At 38.4% G+C, this 22,222-nt stretch overlaps 1 protein-coding gene and 1 long non-coding RNA gene across 7 annotated transcripts in view; one reads left to right on the top strand and one right to left on the bottom strand.

Moving 5' to 3' along the window:
• The window catches only part of LOC124144458, a 42,343-nt gene extending 20,860 nt beyond the window's left edge, over positions 1-21,483 (bottom strand). The window contains exons 1-7 of one of the 5 annotated variants that reach the window (XM_046513869.2): positions 21,396-21,483; positions 10,391-10,555; positions 7,875-8,005; positions 6,893-7,022; positions 5,841-5,909; positions 3,269-3,375; positions 1,620-1,704 (exon numbers count right to left, since the gene is read on the bottom strand). In XM_046513869.2, coding sequence (XP_046369825.2) covers positions 1,620-1,704; positions 3,269-3,375; positions 5,841-5,909; positions 6,893-7,022; positions 7,875-8,005; positions 10,391-10,540 — 672 coding nt within the window. In that variant the 5' untranslated portion in view covers positions 10,541-10,555; positions 21,396-21,483. Of the gene's footprint in view, positions 1-1,619; positions 1,705-3,268; positions 3,376-5,840; positions 5,910-6,892; positions 7,023-7,874; positions 8,006-10,390; positions 10,556-11,849; positions 11,953-16,215; positions 16,351-21,395 lie in introns of those variants that run through there. The other 4 variants (XM_046513866.2, XM_046513868.2, XM_046513864.2 and 1 more) reach the window with 4 other exon arrangements.
• LOC125376101 lies at positions 12,177-15,331 on the top strand. Of its 2 annotated transcripts, none has more exons than XR_007219003.1 (3): positions 12,177-12,418; positions 13,814-13,870; positions 14,967-15,330. It is a non-coding gene; the product is annotated as an uncharacterized LOC125376101 (long non-coding RNA). The 2 variants fall into 2 exon arrangements; XR_007219004.1 differs by lacking the exon at positions 12,177-12,418 and adding an exon at positions 12,439-13,203 and having other exon boundaries at positions 14,967-15,331.
• Positions 21,484-22,222: the final 739 nt, after the last annotated feature.

The following is a 22,222-nucleotide window of genomic DNA, read 5'->3' on the forward strand; positions in this document are numbered from 1 at the left end:
AAACTGGACTTTTATAGTCAGTTAACTCTGTTGCCAAGAGAAGATGCTTAAGGGCTTCCTCTCACATTACTCTGACATCGAAACACTGTACAATGCCAATCGTCCCGAGGCAAAGATGTTAACTGACTGTAAAAGTCCAGTTTCCACCCTTGCCAAACTATGCAGGAATTTCCAGGCTGGATCGTAGCGCCACCAATGGCTATTACAAATTATGTCCCTTTTACGTCCTTCCTATTGACCAATCAGATTCAATCTCTCATACCATTTATATTTGCTTCAAACAAAATGGCGGTGCCCAGTCAAGACGATCTGATCGATAATAAAGATCTATATTGTAATAATACAGGTCTTACCCTGCAAAGTGCATCAAATCATGTGAGCATCTTGATTAAAAACATGAAAAGATTTGCAAAGTATCTGTCGACGCTCATTGTATGAGACACATGTTTTGCAAATCCTGCTGTTGACCGAAATCTGCACGTTGAAATCAATGTTGTTTATGAACCGGATGTCTAGTCCAGATAAAATATAACTCCGGAATTCCAGCCTAGCTCGGCAAGGGTGGAAACTGGACTTTTATAGTCAGTTAACTCCCTTGCCTCTGGAAGATGTACAATGCCATGCTAACTCCAACTCACTCACTCTATTGGGAATCAACTATTTATTATGGACAAGAAGGAACAGTGGTATTTCTTGACTGGTATCTAGTAAGAGTGTTGGCTTCAACTTTACTAGCACAAACTGACCTAATGTTGAAGGCAAGCCACAAGCTATGCCGTCACGAATATTGACCACTTTGGTGAAGCAATGAGCATGGACATGGGATGAGCAGAACAAAGATGATAATCAGCTCTCATCAGGGATGCTAACAACACATCATGGCATGAATCAAAGCCAGCCCCCATCGAGTCCCCATTATATAACCCTGCCCTAGGTGTCAACGTTTGGGCCCTCCATGTGATGATGAAAGACAAACATGAGTCTGGAATCATGAAAATAACAAATAACAGTTGAATGGGGGAACTTGAAGTCTATATCATCGAACATGCCTAGCTGAAACAAATTTCTTGTTGTTTCGCCATGCTTTGAAGCACACTTAAAAATTGATATGGAATCCCGTAACTGAAACTACAAGTGCTAGACCATAAAAAAATTGACAGCATATTGCATTTTTTAAATGATTATGTGCAGAAATTATATTTTAAATTGTACCAAACTAGGAAACAGTAGCATTTATTCAAAAACCTGCATCCCAGTAGATGCAGTCTGTATTTTGGGGGATCATTTTCAAATTTTTAGGGGTATTAGCGTAGACCATCTAGGTCAGAACATAAAGTCCCCAACTACCCATGCTTGTCATTAGAGGTTACTAAATGGATGGGATGTGGGATATTTGGGTCCCGACCAGACAATCCAGTGATTGACATCATGAGCATCGATCTACGCAAGTGGAATACGATGACATGCATCAACCAAGTCAGCAATCCTGATCACCCGACCCTGTTAGTCGCCTCATTAGAACGACAAGCGTAGTCGCCTTTATGACAAGAATAGGTTGCTGAAGACCCAGTCTACCCCGGATCTACACGGGTCTCTCTACATGTACGACCAATACACACATTTACTATGAAGTCTTTCAGCTTCTCCAGACTTGGCCTGATGTTTGTAGTGAGTTCCATCTCCACCTGCTTCTTCATAGTGTCTCTGTAACAAGAGTAATCAGAAGATGACAAATCCCCCGGCCCCTACAAATTCGAAGGAACAAATTATCTGCTTGTTAAGTCCACTTGATGAAGAATTTCTATCTGATCTGTCTGTCAGTATACAAGAGTAGTTATTGAGCTATCAAAACAATACCATGGAATTGGGATTCGGAACTTAGTATTTCTATGTCAGGTACACACCAACATGACCAGTCAACGTCAAACTTGTTGCCAGGGAAACGGGAAAAATATAAATTTTAATAATCCCTAAATAGCAAAAGGCACCAGATGACATACTGGTCATATGTGTGCATAGTTCTAAGGAAAAATACCTTTTAGTTTTAAAGATGTAGTCAAAGTCAAACTTCTTGCCATGGAAACAGGAAAAAAAAATGTCTAAATTCCAAAATAGTAAAAGGCACCACTTCAACCCCTGAATAATACATGTTGCAAGTTTGATTCAGCACTGTTGAACAGTTTTTTAGTGCTGCTCCAGAAATGACACCTAGTGTCCATTTCAGCAAAGTCTAACTAATGAAATTTTGAAACATTCCTAAATAGCAAAAATAATTTTTTTTTAAATTACAAAATAGCACAAAAGGCACCACTTCAGCATGTGACTGATACATCTTTCAAGTTTCGATCAAATATACTGAATGGTTTTCGAATTCTGCCCCGGAAACGAACCCCATCCTCAATGGAGTCTATGTCCAACTTCTTTCCATAAAAATTTAAAAAAATAAAAATTCAAAAAATCCCAAAATATCAAAAGGCACCACTTCAGTATGTGACTGATAGATTTGCCAAGTTTCAACCAAATACACTGAATGGTTTTCGAGTTCTGCCCCGGAAAAGGAAATGATTACGGACAGAGACAGACAGACAGACAGACAGACAGACAGACAGACAGACAGACATATATATGCCCGGGGGGATAACAACCTGAATGTGCAAACAAGAAACAAGGTCAATTACAAAAATTATCTCGGAATTACCGAGATATATGCCCCAAACAATATACAGTCAAGTCCCATTAATCCGATATGGTTGGTTGGATATGCCTATGTCGGATTAACGAGTATGTCAGATAAACGAAATTAAGTAGTATTAACGTTTGTGATCGAAAATCGGACAACTACATGATAGATAACGATACAAACACAAGATTGAGGTAATCTGATGATTAAATCTGTTTTGTTTATTTAAAGAATTAATTGATTATTGTTAAGCAAGTTTATCTCTGCAGCCAGTGTAATATGAAGCTACCAGCCGACTCGCATCCCAACACGAGCTGTGTACTCACCGAGTACGCAGATGACCACAGAGTACGCTGATCACTGTGTCGGATTAACGAGTCTGATTCATGAGTGATCTCGGTAATTCGTTACAAATTTGGTGTGTCGGAATGTGAGACTGTCGGATTAATGGGTCTTTATAGCACTGATTTAATAGGTTGTGATCATTAGTGTTGGATAAAGCCGATTGTCGGATTAACAAGTGTTGGATTAACAAGACTTGACTGTAAGTAAGAGCAATATCATGAGGGGTGTGTACTAAGTACATACAACTCGTCTGTAGAAAGTGGCCCTCCTGACTTGAGTAACGGCGCCATCAGTAAGGAGTCTTCAACAGGCTCTGTGAGCATCATCTCCATCTGGCCTGGCACCACAGCCTGATGAGAGACAACAGCCAGCATCATGTACACGCAGTGGTAATCTAAAGTGTGGTTCATGTTTAACACCACCCTCAGCAATATTCCAGCTATGTGACAAGTATATTGTTATTCAAACAAAGCATTTGTAGTGTATCCTTTTTTGTATCAATAATTGATGAACAATTCAATAAAATAAAATCTTTTACTCCATAACAATGCTTCTCTTCATAAAGTTCGAGCTATATGACAAGTATATTGTTATTTAAACAAAGCATTTGTAGTGTATCCTTTTCAGTATCAATAATTGATGAACAATTCAATAAAATAAAATCTTTTACTCCATAACAATGCTTCTCTTCATAAAGATCTAGTGACACCACCATAGGATTTTTTTTCTTCTTTCCCGTGAAGATTCAGGGTAGAATAGGTATTCAGCAACCCATGCTTCACATAAAAGGTGACCATGCTTGTCATGAGAGGTGACTAACGGGATCGGGTGGTTAGGCTCAATGACTTTGATGATGCATGTCATTGTATCCCAATTGTGTGCATCGATGCTTATGATATCAATCACTGGATTGTCAGTTTACAGATCGCCCTCATTTAGCTGAATATTGCTGAGTGCGGTGTTAAACACACAAACAAACAAACAGGGAAATTAGCCAATGAGCATTGAGGCTTCTAAATACTCGGTACAAACAAGTGGAGCATTCAGATCTATGTTTGTAAATTTCTAAACAAGTGAAACTGAATTGTTCCCAATGTTGATAATTAAGGCCACACTATTATATTGTTGTGGATATTTATAACACAGTCGTTTCTGAGGACCATTGCATCGTCACTCAAAAGGGAGTCCCATTGCAAGAATATTAATGCTCTATGTGGGTTTTCCAGTATACAAATCAAATTTCCGAACTGGGGTGGTGTAGAAATGAAGCAAATAATTTTAGTCAGCTGATTGGCTGAAAATTCCATGCATCCATTTACATGGGATGATCTAAGTTTGCTCAGGGTTCCCCTGACATGGTCTCCTGTTGGGTGTCAGAGAGGCATCGGGTGGGAGTAAAAGATCTCACTTCAATGAGATTGAAGACAGGACTGACTTATGGATTCACCTTATATTTTTGCATGTCTTATCAATCTACTTGTCAAAAATCCTGTCATCATACCAACTTGTACTGTGTGTCATTTTGCTTCATCAGCTTTCCATTAAAGAGTATTAAGTTTCGGCCGATTCTTGTTTCGTACTATCGGATGTTCAGTACAATCCCATGTTTGGTACTCTATGCCATGTTTGGTACTATATCCCATGTTTGGTACTATCCCATGAGTGATACTCTATCCCATGTTTGGTACTGTCCCATGAGTGATACTCGATGCCATGTTTGGTACTATATCCCATGTTTGGTACTCTATGCCAGGTTTGGTTCTCTATCCCATGTTTGGTACTATCCCATGAGTGATACCCCATCCCATGTTTGGTGCTATATCCCATGTTTGGTACTCTATCCCATGTTTGGTACTCTATCCCATGTTTGGTACTCTATCCCATTTTGGTACTATATCCCATGTTTGGTACTCTATCCCATGTTTGGTGCTCTATCCCATGTTTGGTACTATATCCCATGTTTGGTACTATATCCCATGTTTGGTACTATATCCCATTTTGGTACTATATCCCATGTTTGGTACTATATCCCATGTTTGGTACTCTATCACATGTTTTGTAATCTATCCCATGTTTGGTACTATATCCCATGTTTGGTACTCCATCCCATGTTTGGTACATGTTTGGTACTATATCCCATGTTTGGTACTCTATCCCATGTTTGGTACTCTATGCCATATTTGGTACTTTATCCCATGTTTGGTACTATATCAGATGTTTGGTACTCTATCACATGTTTGGTACTCTATCCCATGTTTGGTACTATATCCCATGTTTGGTACTATATCCCATGTTTGGTGCTATATCCCATGTTTGGTACTCTATCCCATGTTTGGTACTATATCCCATGTTTGGTACTCTATCCCATGTTTGGTACTCTATCCCATTTTGGTACTATATCCCATGTTTGGTACTCTATCCCATGTTTGGTGCTCTATCCCATGTTTGGTACTCTATGCCATGTTTGGTACTATATCCCATGTTTGGTACTCTATCACATGTTTGGTACTCTATCCCATGTTTGGTACTATATCCCATGTTTGGTACTTTATCCCATGTTTGTTACTATATCCCATGTTTGGTACTCTATCCCATGTTTGGTACTATATCCCATGTTTGGTACTCTATCCCATGTTTGGTACTCTATCCCATATTTGGTACTAGGGTATATCCCATGTTTGGTACTCTATCCCATGTTTGGTACTCTATCCCATGTTTGGTACTCTATCCCATGTTCGGTGTTATCCCATGTGACACAGTGAGTGTTAATATGTACATGGAAACATTCCACCATCTACACACTACACTCACGCACCAAGGCATGCTTGTGCATAGTAAGTCCTTCCTTTATTCCTTGTTTCAAGACTGGGATCATTTGGAGAATCTGGAAAACATTCATTCCAGTGTGTGTGAAATCATTGGGTAAATACAAACATATACCATGTATACAAGTGTAAGTTATCAAAGATCGCAATCATCTTAAAATGATATGTTCAAGTATAAACCAAAGAGTGAGTGACTATCGTTTTACGCCGCTTTAAGCAATATTCCAGCAATATCACAGCGCGGGACACCAGAAATGGGGTTCACACATTGTAACCATGTCGGTATTTGAACCCGGGTCATCGGCGTGACGAGTGAACGCTTTAACCACTAGGCTACCCGACCGCCCCTATAAACCAAAGAGAAATATCAACACAGCCATGCTCTCAAGAGCTGTAACATGACATTCCTAAACCAGTCAGTGTACAGATTTTTTCTCCAAAACTGTTGAGTTGGTGGTGGCAACAATAACAATAATTATATATCTTAAATTAATACATGTACAATATTTTTTTTTCATAAAAAATCCAATTAACAGGCTTTCTAAAGTAACTACATAGATGGCTAGTATTCTCTTAAATGTCCAAAGGATACTGACCGTCCTAAATGTATCTACTTATAAGATAACTGAAATTATAGATTGATCAGGGACAAAAAGAGACTTTCCTCAATTTCTTTTAGCCTTTTCTGTGATATTTTGGATCAGCGCAATTGATCCATGAATAAAGTAATCAAAAGAAAAGTTTTATTTCGTATCAAGGGAATACAAGAATCCATCTCAACCCTTCAGAAAGGTGACACATCTCTGAAGGACTTCATACCTGCATCCATTCATTACACTTTCAATAGGAATGAGATATTGCTATAAGGATATGCTGGGAGAAGATTGGTAGCTTGTTACAAATTTACTATCAAAATGTGAAAATATGTCATTCAATGCTATGATATATTAAGTATCGATGCCTCCTTGTTTTTATTGTCCTCTGAGAATGACTGGTTTAATCACCAACTTGATGAAAAGAAGCTATCTTCCTCATGACTTACCCTGTGAGGCAATGCCTTGAGTCGGGCCAGATACTTCGTGAAGCCTTCCTGGGAGTCGAAGCCATGGTATTCAATCAGGTGGACCAGGTCATTGTGTATTCCCTCCATGAAATTTACAGGGAGCAGGTAGCTGAACATGTAGTGATGTTATTTAGCAAAATATTTTGTAGTAGTAGTAGTGGTAGTAGTTGGTTGGTTTGTTGTTTAACGCCGCACTCAGCAATGTTCCAGCTATCTGACGACGGTCTGTAAATAATCGAGTCTGGACCAGACAATCCAGTGATTATTATCATGAGCATCGATCCACGCAATTGGGATCGATGACATGCATCAACCAAGTCAGCGAGCCTGACCACCCGATCCCGTTAGTCGCCTCTGACGACAAGCATAGTCGCCTTTTACAGCAAGCATGGGTTGCTGAAGACCTATTCTACCCCAGATATCTTTGTGGGTGAGTAGTAGTAGTAGTAGTAGTAGTAGTAGTAGTAGTAGTAGCAGCAGTAGTAGCAGGAAGAGGAGGAGTGGCAAGAGCAATAGTAGTAGTAGCAGCAGTAGTAGCAGCAGTAGCAGTAGTAGTAGTAGTAATTGCAGTAGCAGTAGTAGTGGTAGCAGTAGTAGTAGGTTTTTTTGTTGTTTAACGCCGCACTCAGCAATATTCCAGCTATATGACGGCAGTCTGAATATAATTGAGTCTGGACAAGATAATCCAGTGATTGACATCATGAGCATCGATCCACGCAATTGGGATACATGTATCAACCAATTCAGTGAGCCTGACCACCCGATCCCGTTTGTCTCCTCTTACGACAAGCATAGTCCCCTTTTACACCAAACATTGGATGCTGAAGACCTATTCTACTACGGGTAGTAGTAGCTGTAGCATTAACAGTAGTTGTAGTAGCATTAGCAGTAGTAGTAGTAGTTGTAGTAGTAGTAGTTGTTCTGGTGCAAAGTGTACAAAGTAGAGGGGACCATTCCTCACCATTTAAACTTTGCCCCATTCAAGTAGGTCGTCAGGTCTTCTGTGAGCAGGGCAAAACTGTCCTTGGTTACCTGGCAACAAGACGAGGCGTCCAACGCTTCTGCTTCCGACAGGAACTCTCGAACCTTTGTCTGAAAAGGTAAGAAAAACCTACTAATTTGTTATACATTGTCAAAGTCAAAATCTTGAAATTAACGTGAGCGTGAATTAAACGCAAGTGATCTTTACTTGCATTAGTTACCTTTGCATTTATGACTCCAAATGACTATCAACAATAAGACGGCTTCACTGCACACTTTGGATAGGGGAAATAACAAATTGAATATACACAAACACGTTTTATTGAGCAGCAGTTGTAACAAGTATATAATAAAGTCATTCAAAGAATAGGAATTACACAATGGGCATCCGGTGAGTTATCACTGCTGGGGTCAAGAGTTCTACCCACTCATGTCAAGCTTCTCCGCATACAAATCAGTGAACTGTTGTTGATTCAACTATTGGCTTTGAATTTCCTTAATGCCAATCAACAGAGTAAACATATAAACTGTATGTTGTTTATTGTTTTGACGGGAGTGCTCTACTCAGTGCTGATAAGCAGTGCTATTTGCTGTTTGATTGAATTAAGGTAAGCATATGTATCATTCCACTGGGGATGGGGTGGGGGAGTCGCATTGATATAGAGTCGTTTGGCTAAGGGTCAGCAGTCGTATTAATTTCCAGATTTCCAGTATTAGTTCCAACGGTTTCTCAAACCTGGGTCTCCAATGGGATGTAGTAAAGGAACAACCTTTAAAGATGGTCTAAAGATGGCTGCAATTAAGTCTGAACAAGCATGAAATACTCATATCCCCCACCAATATGTCCGGTCTAAGTCAAAGTCGTTGCCATGGAAACTCGAAAAATAAATTTTCCAAAAATCACAAACTATCAAAAGGCACAAGGTCACCACTAGACCTATCTATGTGCCAAGTTTGGTGAAGACATCTTTCATGGTTTTTGAGTTCCTCTCCGGAAACAAAATGTGATCAACGGAAGGACAGCCCCCATTAAAATATACTCCTTCCACTTCGTGGCGGGGGATAATAATACTTGCCAATTAGGGAAGATCAACAGCATCATTTATCTAATAGTTACTGGGCCTGTATCAGGTAAATCATTGGCTGAGTGTGTGGGGGAAATGTCTTGTAACAGGTTAACTAATGGCTATGTGTGCGAGACATGTGGTCTGGAACAGGATCACTATTTTTATCATATAATGGGTAGGTTTCTCGGCAGGATAAAGCCAACGGATAAAAACGATATCCATTGGGGTTATATTAAAATAGTTGGATTTGGCCGAAATATGTTTGAATTGTTACCTTGTTTCGTTTTGTCGCTGTGTGTACATCTGACAATACTTCTTAACGTTATGATAGGACAGACCGACTGTCAGCAATGTCTGACCGTGGCCCTGACGTCTCATAGACTAGGGTTAGAGTAGCTTCCCTTTGACAAAGGGCAGTTACTCTAGCAGACAGACCGATGGATTGCTGCGAAAGGCAATTAAAAACAACTGTTGTTTTGCGTATATGTTGCTTCGCCACTGTATAAGAAACAGATTTCAGTTGGAACAGTATTGGCTACTGTCACTGTCCGACTGACACATCACTTACCCTGTGACTTAATAAATATTAATGCGTGCATTCCAAGAAACCTCGCAATGTTTCTGTAATGTTTGTGAGAGAGAGCAAGCGATTTTGAAGCACAGAATTAAAGAATGACATTTTATGATAAAGAGGTTACGGTATCACGCTTGTGTGTTTGGGGATGGTTGATATCCTGTATTAGGAATAAACACTATGTATTTAGCTCGCCAAGGCTCACTAAATACAATGTTTATTCCTAATGCAGGATATTTACCATCCCCAAACACACTCGCGTGATAACCTCTATGTGTGTGAACGGTCACGAAATAGCACAAGGCATGACGTAATACATTGAGCATTTCAGCATGCATTTATTATATACTCGTCGGAAAGAGCCTGATTAAACTCAGAATGTTTTACAAATTGCAGCCATGTGTCAATTTTTATTGTAAACAGTGTCCTTTAGTAGTTTAGTGTTCTTTTTGTGCACTGACGTTCTTTAATATACATTGTTCTTTCTTTACATGACGTCTTTTGTTTGCGAGTAGTTCATTGGTATCGTGTTGCATTTTGAATTCATTACATTTATTTGTATGTAAATAATTACTTTTATTTGAAACATACATTCTATATTCATAATATTTGACTATTATTGTATAGTTTTATCCTTTATTTCAGATTTGTTGACTGAATGGCCGTCGATAGAATTCAATGTTAAAAAATGCAAAGATAAAAAGATTTTTTTTTTTTAAATTTCAAACCAAATAATGTATTTTACCCAATTTTCCTGTCACTTCGGATTACAAGATAAATTATCCTTTTTCTTCATCTCATGCCTTCATACAATGTTAAATACAAAATACTATAAATACTGAACAAACAACTCACCTCTCTCTTCAGATATGCCTCTTCACTGATGTCATCCCAGCGGTCATCGTAGTCATGGTTCCCACAGTAGGAGGCAAACTCAGGACTGTCTTCTTGCCTCCACTGCCAGAACCTGTCAAACAGAGACTCCACATCCGCTGTGCCACTCATGACTGAATCCGAAGGCTGAAAAGTAACATTCATAATTATGATAATGTACACATTTCTACATAGGAGAAGACCCGTGAAGTTCCGGGGTAGAATAGGTCTCAGCAACCCATGCTTGCCGTAAAAGGCGACTATGCTTGTCTTAAAATGCGACTAACGGGATCGGGTGGTCAGGCTCGCTGACTTGGTTGATGCATGTCATCGATCCCAATCGCGTGGATCGATGTTCATGATGTAAATCACTGCATGGATTGTCTGGTCCAGACTCGATTATTTACAGACCGCCGTCATATAGCTGGAATATTGCTGAGTGCGGCGTAAAACAACAAACCAAACCAAAACATACATAGGAGAAATATGAAAATGCAAATCCTCCATCTTATCAACACTTCTTCCTGGACGAGTGGTTAGTGAACACCAGTACATTTTGAAAGATAATCATGGAAGATCCTTGCAAATGCAGGGATGTGAATGGATATTTTCTTTTTAAGCTGAAACTTCTTTTCAAAGGAGTGTGATCCATAAGTGAGGGGAGTTTATTAGGGGTCGGGGGTCTTGACGCCCCTGAAGCCATCAGATTTTAACAAATTTGTGGTCACTAAAATTCGTGGAAATTCGCGGAAGATTCTCACCCCTGCAAATGTTTAAAACAAGCCTAGAATTTTATCTAAGATGATGTATAAAAAAACTTGTGGCATTCATGGTCAGATGTTTTCAGCAACAAAAAAATAATTGAATACTGTGGCTAACAAACAAAAAATATTTAGCAAATTATGGGCTTGCATTTTTGTTTTTTAAGTACATCGGCCTGTTCCAAAAAGAAATTACCTACGTTGGACAAATGTGTAGCAATACTCTGAATACCTGTATGACACAGTGACTCGATCAGGTTTTCCCATGTTTTCCTGACATGGCCAATAACTAGTATACTACTTGTTATGTTTGGAAGCAAATTAATGCATTAAAAACACTTTAAATAATCTATGTCTTTAACAAAAGCTATTCACGTTATTTTATCACCCTTAATGAAATATCCCAAAGATTTGTAGTAGCTATCATCAGAGTGAATTATATGACTGTAAAAGAAGAAAAAATCCGCAAACAAATTTATCGTTTGGATTTGTTTTGATGACGGTAATGCTACCACCAAACAACATAGAAAGAAAAGCAAAACAACAAGAGTGCACTCCCTTTGATCCATGCTCGGCAATCCCCGCCCTGAAGGAGATTACACATAAAAACGGACATTCACGTGACTATTTGTACACTGCGGGATGCATATACCTCATCAACACAAACAATGTCAACATACACAAGTGGTGACGTACATATATCAGGCGAATAATCACTGCTTTTTAACAGCAGCCGCAAAGGTCAACCTTCTGCTTCAGAAAAAGCCGGAAGTCCCAATTGACCCCATTATAAATGAATATTCATGAGTCGGCTTTGCACGCCGTTTTCCTGCATATTCGATTTACAACACAATATCGATTGACATAATAGAATTTAAACATTCATAACATTGACATAACAACGCATTAGTATTATTTTTTTCGTTTGCACGATATTGTTTTAATAAAATTTAATATCCTGAACTTGAAGGAATTGCAGAAAGGTACACTAGCTAACGTTCACCCAGATAGCATTCAGACGTTGGCCCAACGTCGGCAATGGTTGGCAGTGTCGCGGTCGGATTTTATACGTTGGCCCAACGTTGTTACAACGTTAGGTCGCATTTCGGAAATTATTTCCAAGGGGCGCTACTCGTAATTGACAACTTCACAGAGAGGGCGCTGCGTTTTTTGCGCTTCCAACGAGCAGACGACGAGACACAAGCACACGTTCGATCATCGGAATACCGTTTTCCTCGAATATAAAGAGGTAAGTCTTTAATCATTATCTAATATGATGTACAAACAGTACCCGAGAATAAAACAACCATTGTTCATTCAGAAATATCAACACGAGTAATTATTTTCCAGAAATTGAAAACACCACAAACTTCATCAAGTTCATGACCCGAAGCCAAATAGGAATATATGTCACTCTGATTGCTTGCAAATATATAGCTTGCTATTACTAGCATACCCCCAAAAAAGTCGCGCTTGTCCGTATCATAAAGTTTGTCGTTATCGTGAGGACAAGTTAGTGCAAAGAAATGTGCACCGTGTCGCGTAAGTGCAGTTGCAGTGTCGATCTCAGCTGTTTCTAACAGTTGGTGGTCATCGGACAGCGAGCGACCACATGACTACCTAAACAAACACTGACTGTGGTATTTGTAAATGAATACTGGTTGTTTCTATTCTCGTGGAAGTTTAAAAATAACAAGCAAACTCAACTGAAAAGGTCAATTTCGTTCTCGCTTGTGCAATTTTACGGTCAAAAAGATCAACTAAACTGAACAATTCAGAACGAGGCTTCCAAAACTCAAAGCATTCCGTGTACATGATAAAATAATACCATGCAGACTCCTACTGATCAGTGTACGGAGCTTTTCCCTGTTGTCGGCAACATCGCGAGTTCAGTTTTCGATCACAAATCAGTGGCCGTGGGATTGCGTTTGTTGTTATTTGAAAGGGATTGATAATGGCATAATCGCTTTTTTATTTGTGCATACCGCGGGGGAGTAATGGTTAGAACGAAGGGAACGTATTGGATTAGATTGGGTACGAAATAGTCATGAAGTCATTTCCGATTGAGAATAATATATTTCAATAAATATTTACAGAGCTGTTTCAGCTTCATCTTGTGTTGTCTCCGATATCGCATTTTGTTAATTTTTCCAACGTTACTATCTTTGTAAATGTTAGAACTTAGATATCATGGCATATTTATATGGAAAATATTCATATTTATATTTTTAAAATAAAATAGAATCTAAAATCACGATTTTAATTTAATACCAGTGTTAACACTTCTATTACTTATTGGAAGGTCAATTCATAATCTTATTCAACATTCATGCTTCCAACATTGGAACTCTTTATTTGGCAATATATTTTTTTTTTTCATTTATTTGTTTATTTTTCACATCAGATTTTAGAAACTTTGCCAACATATGCATGCTATTTTGCATTATTTTTTACTTGATCACAAGTTTGTGAGGTACAGCAGAAACGTAAAGTTATTGCTTTTGAATAATTACAGTTGATTTCTATTGGCTGATAAAACTATTTGCCAAATATAACCACTCACATCATACTGTTAGTAAATCAGATTTATCGCTACTGATTTATTTGAGAATGTTATACTTTGAGGTTTCTATTTTTCTTTCAGGTGGAGTTTACAGTATTGTGGAAGCATATTTGTTTACATCACATCACAGCCAGAAAGGTATACATGATGCAATAAATAATATATTCAAACATCTTCAATAATGGAAATTTAGATGATTCTTATTTAATTACACCCTCAATCTAAAAGGGCGGGTGATCAAGTTTATCTGTCCGTCCTTCCTTCCAAAGACATTTTTTTTGTGTGAGTGCAGTTCAAAGTTTGATTTTGATATGTATATTTTCGGAAAAATAAGATTCTTTAAATGTTTTTAACTTCAAATATTTCTTTTTATGTCAACCTTTGTGCGACCTATCACTTGAACACTACTTCATGGATTCTTTTCCAATTATGGGTACAGTTTCTACACCCACAGGAGAGGTGCAGTGCGAAGTTTGGTTTTGATTAGTGTATTTTCTAAGAAAAAATAGCTTTTGTTATGATTTGAACTTAAAATATTTTTTATTTCAACAATTGTGCTACCTATAACTTGAGATCTACTAGAGAACATGGATTCTGTCCAAATTTAACGAACACTTTTATATTAAAAAATGGGATGCACAGCAAAGGTTGATTTTGATATGTGTATTTTATTAAACAATATAATTTTTGTACATGTTTTGAACTTAAAATGTTTGTTTTTTAATTCAACATTGTGCGACCTTTAACTGCATGGATTCTTTCCAAATTTAAGAAACACTTTCTATGCTAATAAAAGAGGTACAGTGAAAATGTTGATTTTGATATGTGTATTTTCAGAAAAAATATGATTTGTTTCATGTTTTGAACTTAAAATTATTTTCTTCAACATTTGTGAGACCTATAACTTTATGTGCAGTGCAAAGTTTGATTTTGATAATTATGCTTTTTCTATGTTTTAAACTTTGAAAAATGAATGAGTCGTTACTCTTGTTCATTTAGTGTTAATAGCTTTTCTGCCTATCTATGATTCAAGAGCATCATGGTATTACTGTCTATGCTACCTTCCCAGTTTTAGCAGTTTTTTAACAGTTTTATGACTTGGATGGGTGGAGGTAGCACTGCTGAAACCTTTTTTTCATACATCAAATTATTATTTAGGGGAAGGCAACCATTTTGTATGTAAAAAATGTCCCTTGCCTTATCATTATTATGATTGTGTCATTGTTTTATTCAGTTACCAAGGCACACAGAGAGACCGTGGATACAGTTGAAGATCATCCCTGTGATAAGTTCTTCTGACATCTGAGGATTGAAAAGGCTCCTCAACCACTCAGCCCAAGTTCTGATTTGTCATGTAACAAATAAATAAAGGTCACCGAAACCAGAATTCTATTGTCATTTTGTTGCTGTTATCATATTTTTTAATAGATCAAGTATATTGATCATAGGACATCCGATGCATGGACGATTTTGCTTGTCTCAGTGTTGCCCTAATGCTGAATGTATGGGGTAAGGCCAAGAAAAATTAAACGTTTCAATTTGTGGCAGGCTTATTGTCTGATGGTTTTTAATTTGCAAACTTGTGTGAAAATCATTTATCTTTTAATAGTGTTGAAACATTTGTGAACAAATTGCACATAGTCTTGAAAATGGTTTTGGAAAGTAAATATTATAGCACCAAATTGCACGTGTAATTTAAAACATTTTGAATTTTTTCTTGGCCCTATTTCAAACTATGTATGCCGAGGTACCCTTCCAGAAGAGAGCGCATTTAATTGGCATGTTCTTTCATGGAATGAGTTCAGAGTGAATCTAACTTGCAGAATGTATTCCTTGTTACCTGATGTCTTAACTACCTTGGTACAAACATTTCAGGCTGCCTGGGAGGTATAGTGAGGAATAAAACAGACGTAATCCAACGTTGGCCATCAACGTTGGGCCAATGTTGGCTATCAACGTTGGCCCAACGTCATTTTGACCGGCGGCCCAACGTTGGGCCAACGTTGGCTGAACATCGTTGTCCCAACGTTGGGTAAACGTTGGCCCAACGTTGGCAAAGAAACGTTGGCCCAACGTTGGGTCAACGTTGGACCAACGATGTTCGGCCAACGTTGGCCCAACGTTGGGCCGCCGGTCAAAATGACGTTGGGCCAACGTTGATAGCCAACGTTGGCCCAACGTAAGTGATAACGTTGGCCCAACGTTGGCCCAACGTCTGACTGCTATCTGGGCAGCGTTCCCAATATCAGTTAATTAGCGATCGAGTGAGTATGTTTTAGGCATCTTTTAGCAAATTCCAGCAATATTTCGGCGGGGGACACCAGAAATGAGCTTCACGCATTGCAACGAAGCCGGGTCTTTCGGGTGACGAGTGAACGCTTTAATCACTAGGCTGCCCCACGGCCCATCTTAAATATCAAGACTCAAAAGAAATACATATATCTACAGATCATTTGTGAGTATGTAAAATAAAATGTGTATACCTCGTTCGTCCTTCCTACTCCCCGACAACTCCTGCAAATATCCACAGTCCCGTAAAACCCTTACCGGACCTCACATATGAGTGTTAAGTTATACTAAGTGAGGTGATCGTTATTTATGAGATACTGTGTTTTCAATGTCGAGCAAAATGTTATCTATATATAGACTTGCCTGGGCGCTTATTTTAAAGTGAAGCCGAACGTTAAATTTCGGGCCTTCAATTCTACAGGAGCTGTGTTAAATTATTGTGATTTGAAACCTCTGACCAAACAGTAAAGTAACGTCCAAAATAAGTCATGATATTGTCTAAAAACATAACAAGGACTTCATTGAAACAGTTTAGAATAAAACATTTTCTGTGGGAGAAATATAGCTCGTTTGTTATTTATAAACACGTTTACTACTTTCACAGGCAAATGTTGTAACTCGGCTGTCGTGTTAAATATATAACCAAACCTACAATCTACTACAGATTAGCTTACAATTAAGTAACAATTAAAATTACACTCTCAGCTAACACATCAAACGTTGCTATTTTCACCGATAGAGAGGATTAGCAGAGTGTGTCAAAGTATCGTAAAGGCTCGCATGATAATTTGTGTATGCCTCATAATATATTTCAATAACACACGTGGTTAATAATCTGTTATCATACATAGTGTCAATTTCAAAATAATAGACGTATAAGATATGATATTGTAACTTTAGAAAAAGCGTAGGAATACACTGTTTGAGCCGCCCCATGTATAATATATACAGTCAAGTCCCGTTAATCCGACATCGATGGTTGCATATGATTGTGTCGGATTAACGAGTATGTCGGATAAACGAAATTTAGTAGTATCAATGTTCGTTATCGAAAATCGGACAACTACACGACAGATAAGGATTCAAACACGTTATAAAAAATATAAAATATATACCATATTGTTATGTTAAATTATTGGCGGAATATGTTTTCTAATCATTCAACCTCTAAAGTTTAACACAAAACAACTGTTACGGACTGTTTGACAGATTCAAAATACTTTAAAAAGCATAGTCTGGAATGGAAGTCGCAACTTTGAAACTGGTACCCAAAGCTTAAGAAAGCTGCTTTCTAAGTGGCTAACGTCGACTTCCTGTTGGTCATTTCATTGGTAGGTCATAGTTCGCGAAAGGTTGTTCTGTGTGTTCTGTGTGTTTACATAAAGCAATCACTCATTCGGAAACCTATACTTCTTGCAAACGTTTTTTAGCAGGTTGGATTTGCATCTATGTATACAAGATTAACTTAATGTATAGAGCTTGCTAAATGACCCCATTTGCATATTTATCTAATCGCGATATCAAGTTTATCGAATTGGTTTGTCGCATCGTTAACACTATCCATCCCATGATTGATAGATTAATGAGTCACATTCTCAACACTCGATCATTGCGTGGTGATCATGAATGATTGGTATTATTTGAACACACTTTTTATGGTACCATGCGTGACTGATATAACACATGATGTCTTTTAAAAACATGCCGGAGGTAGCATCGGGTACATTTGGAAAAGGGGGACACGGGTGGCCCGGTCGTCTAAGGCGCCGCGATTCGCTGTGCAGAGTTGTTTCCCTTGGGCACGCCAGAAACCTATGAGTGTGGGTTCGAATCCCGGTTCGCTCCGATTATGTTTCTAGGTTTGTCAGCACCACACCCGTGCTCGTGGGTTTCACCGAAGTGGTAAACGTCTGAGACCTGCATGAAATGATGATGATGTAACGATAAGATTTATGGATGAACATTTTCTTTATTACAATTAGGAACGACGTTTCGGTGTACGTTCTAACTACGTTATCAAGCAAGCGACCTACACAGAAACGTCGTTCCTAATTATAATAAAGTAGCTGTTCATCTATAAATCTTAGTACTCCAGCTTCTAAATGCCTCTCAAAGAAGCTGATGATAATAATAATAATCATTACCCCGATCTATGGATCAGAATGAACTCGATTTTCATTATCAGCTCCTTGGGCAGTATACAACATAAATTGCTTGCGAGGCGCTAGAAGATTACTAGTCACATTATAAGCTCATCCTACCTGTCGAACAGACGCATATTACGAACAGAAATAATATCCGTCTGTTCACCCAGTTGGAAATGGGTACCCCCCCCCCCCCCCCCCACACACACACACACACACAAAGCTACACGACACGATATGTAAAGTGGAGTATCACATATTCAAAAGCAAAATAAAAAATTAATGATAACTAAGAATTAATAATAATTATGGTAATATGGACTATATGGATTCTCTACTTGATCGATCTCCTCTGTACACAGTAAACCACAGCATTATTTAATGCGCATAAATAAAAAAAGTCCTTTGAGATCAAACCGTTTCTGAGGAGAAAATATGACGTTACAGTTATGAAACTTATCAAATGTTTTCAGTTGAATGAGAAAGGCATTTCAACACTCGCATGTTTGGAACACAGAACAAAGCTAAATGTATAGGTAAGGCTCCGTGCAAAATCGATAGAGGTCTTAAAGAAGCATATTTCTAATTAATGTATTTGAACATGCGCTATTCTTTGACCAAGCTGAATTCCTTATTAGGAGATGTAGATAAAGACAGTGGTCTACACTTGCAGACGGTACAGACATATGGTACAGGCATCCGTATTGGTCACAGACTTGGTCTCAGACTTTCTCTAAGTACTCAAATGACGTCGACAAATTGAAATAATCAGACAATTTTTCAACACGACTTGGGTAAAGCACCAAAAACGTTAATGCAGAATTTGATCCGAAATGTTGAATTTTTAAAAATATTCTTCGGAAAGCCACTGTCCACCTGTAGCCTATTTGAACCCTCATCAAAGCAAACATAGTGAGTAATGTGTCAGTACCACATCTACTTAACCCTTTGAGTGAAGCAAGTAGGCCGCTTTTAGCAATATTACCGCATTATCTCGGCGGGGGGACCAGATCGGGCTTCACACTTTGTGCACACATAGGCCAGCCAACGTTTTAACCACGAGGCAACCTTCCGCCCCTGGTAAGTATATAAGCTTCATCCCATGCACACTAAAGCACCTTCATCGTCTGGACAGGAATGAGAAGTCTCTAGCCATGGTGGGTCTCCTGCGTTAAACTAAATATATATACCTGTCACAAGATCATTAGCATTAATAGGAGTTGACAAATGTAAAGCTGTAGATATAGATGCGACAATACTACTGTCATGCATACCTAATCGGAACTATTGTAGTAGGTGTATTTACATTTGTCGAGTTAATGAAAGAAAAAAGTGAAGAAGAAAAAAGATTTTAACGTAAATAAACGAGACTGGTGCGTGCGCTCTACCACCATCACAGTTTATGACCGTATGTTGGCAAAGTAGAGTTGCTTCCCTTACACCTACATGACAAACGCGCTACATAACATGATGATGGGTAAAGGTTCAAAGTGTCACCACGCGATGTACACACCAGTGCGCTGATTAGGACCAGTGCACATACAAAGGTAGACTTGCCCAAGTCTCTAAGGCAATGATTATTAGTTTAATAATGATTCCTCTTATATAAATATTAAGAACACTGGCGTCCTTAGTCGGTCCGCTCATCTAAACTTGCCTATTATAAGGATAGAACTACCATACACCCATGGACTTATCATTAAGTATAGACTTGGAGTTAGGCTAAAACAATACGTTGTAAGCTTTCCGTGAGCTTTTCATATACACTCACAAATGACCGTCAATAGGTCCACTCACGTGGCCTACACCTCTGTTGCCGCTGTGAATTTTGGTAAAATCGGCCGAACTTGTCGAATGTCTCAATACAAATATGCAGCGTGACAGATCTGTGAACGGTTGACACAAGCTATTCTATAACACACCAACAGCACATTATCATCAAATTGAGACCATTGAATGATTGACACTTTCTGCTATAACACATCGAGCAAACAATCTTTATGTCAGATCATTGAGTGATTGACATAAACTATGATATAACAGATGAACAGCAACATATCACCATGTCAAATCATTGAATGATTGACAATAACTGTGCTACAACACATCAACAGCACAATATCTACACCTCAGATCATTGAATGATTGACACTGACTATGCTAAACGCATCAACAGCACAATATCTTCTCCTCAGATCAGTAAATGATTGACACCAACTATTTAAAAACACGTCACTAGCACAAAATCTTCATGTCAGATCATTGAATGATTGGCACTAACTTTGCTATAACACATCAACAGCGCAATATCTTCACCTCAGATCATTGAATGATTGACACTATATAACTATGCTATAACAAATCAACAGCACAAAATCTTCATGTCAGATCATTGAATGATTGACAATAACTGTGCTACAACACATTAACAGCACAATATCTACACCTCAGATCATTGAATGATTGACACAAACTATGCTATAACACATCAACAGCACAAAATCTGCAAGTCAGTCCATTGAATGATTAACTCTAACTATATGCTAAAACACATCAACAGCAAAATATCGTGTCAAATCAGTAAATGATTGACACCAACTATTTATTAACACATCAACAGCACAAAATCTTCATGTCAGATCATTGAATGATTGATACTAACTATGCTACAACACATCAACAGCAAAATACCATCATGTCAAATCTGAACGATTGACTGATAGACATTGACTATGATATAACTTACCAATAGTACAACGTCTTCACGTTAGATTAGTGAATGATTGACACTAACTATGCTATAACAGATCAACAGCGCAATATCTTCCACGTCAGATTAGTAAAGGATTGACACTGACTGCTATAACATACTAACAGTACACTATCTTCATGTCAGATTAGTGAATGATTGACACCAACTATGCTATAACAGATCAACAGCGCAAAATCTTCACGTCAGATTAGTGAATGATTGACACTAACTATGCTATAACACATCAACAGCAAAATACCATGTCAAATCAGTGAATGATCGACACTATCTATATTATAACACATCGACAGCACCGGGGCAACAAGTGATGTATATCTCCGTGTGCAATACACAACAGTAGACACAACACCAGCGCGCCTGCATTCCGTGTTTATCTGATTCATCGAAATGTGGCTTTTCTAAAAAGAAAATAATGCTTTTCCAGTGCGTTGCTTCTACAAACAGAACCAATGGGTACCTGGATCGTTAGAAGTTCCAACAACGTTCACTTCCCTGTCTCCGACGCGGTAGAGTATATAAGACTTTCTTGCAACTGTCTCGGCGTTTCTTCCCTCCTGAGATTTACTGTTAGGCTTCACGAGCCGTGCATAAACTTTGGAGAGTATCCATGTTTTAAAACAGATTTATCACTAGAAAACGCATTCTCCAAATTACAAGTCAACAACGCTGTGGGATAAACAGGTACCTACATATCAATTTTCACAAGATGGGTATATGTGGACGTAGGCCTAAATGCTACCAATGCATATTTATTCTTGTTTTAGCAGTATAAAGTGAGATAAAATTTCATCGGATGAAGAACATCAGGGAGCACAGTTGACAACGTAATACTCTAGGTTGTCCTTTTTTCAAGAAATTTTACAACCGTGTTTCCAACTTCTCTGCATTTTGTTTTTAAGTTCATTTTCGTAAAGTTTGCTGGCGTAATTACACGAAACGGTTCATACCTGGATCTGGGATAATGTTTTATTAAAAAGAAATATTGTTGTATAACGCCGTTTAACGCCACTCTCGGCACTATTCCAGCTACATGACGGCGGCCTGTAAGTAATCTAGCCTGGACAAGACAATCCAGTGATTGATACTGTGACCAACGTCGCGGGCCGTCGTAATCCACCAAGATACTGATCCTGATCATCCAACCCATTAGACGCCATCTGTCAACAAGCATGGGTTCATTGGCACCATCTGCAACCCGGACTCACAATGGGGTCCGTGGTTTATGTTCAGGGGGTAAAGCAGGATGCTTAGGATCGTCATAATCATTGACTTGTACATAAGTCC

This window comes from Haliotis rufescens, unplaced genomic scaffold (genome assembly GCF_023055435.1).
Source record: "Haliotis rufescens isolate VD_foot unplaced genomic scaffold, xgHalRufe1.0.p SCAF_7, whole genome shotgun sequence".
Taxonomy (NCBI): domain Eukaryota; kingdom Metazoa; phylum Mollusca; class Gastropoda; order Lepetellida; family Haliotidae; genus Haliotis; species Haliotis rufescens.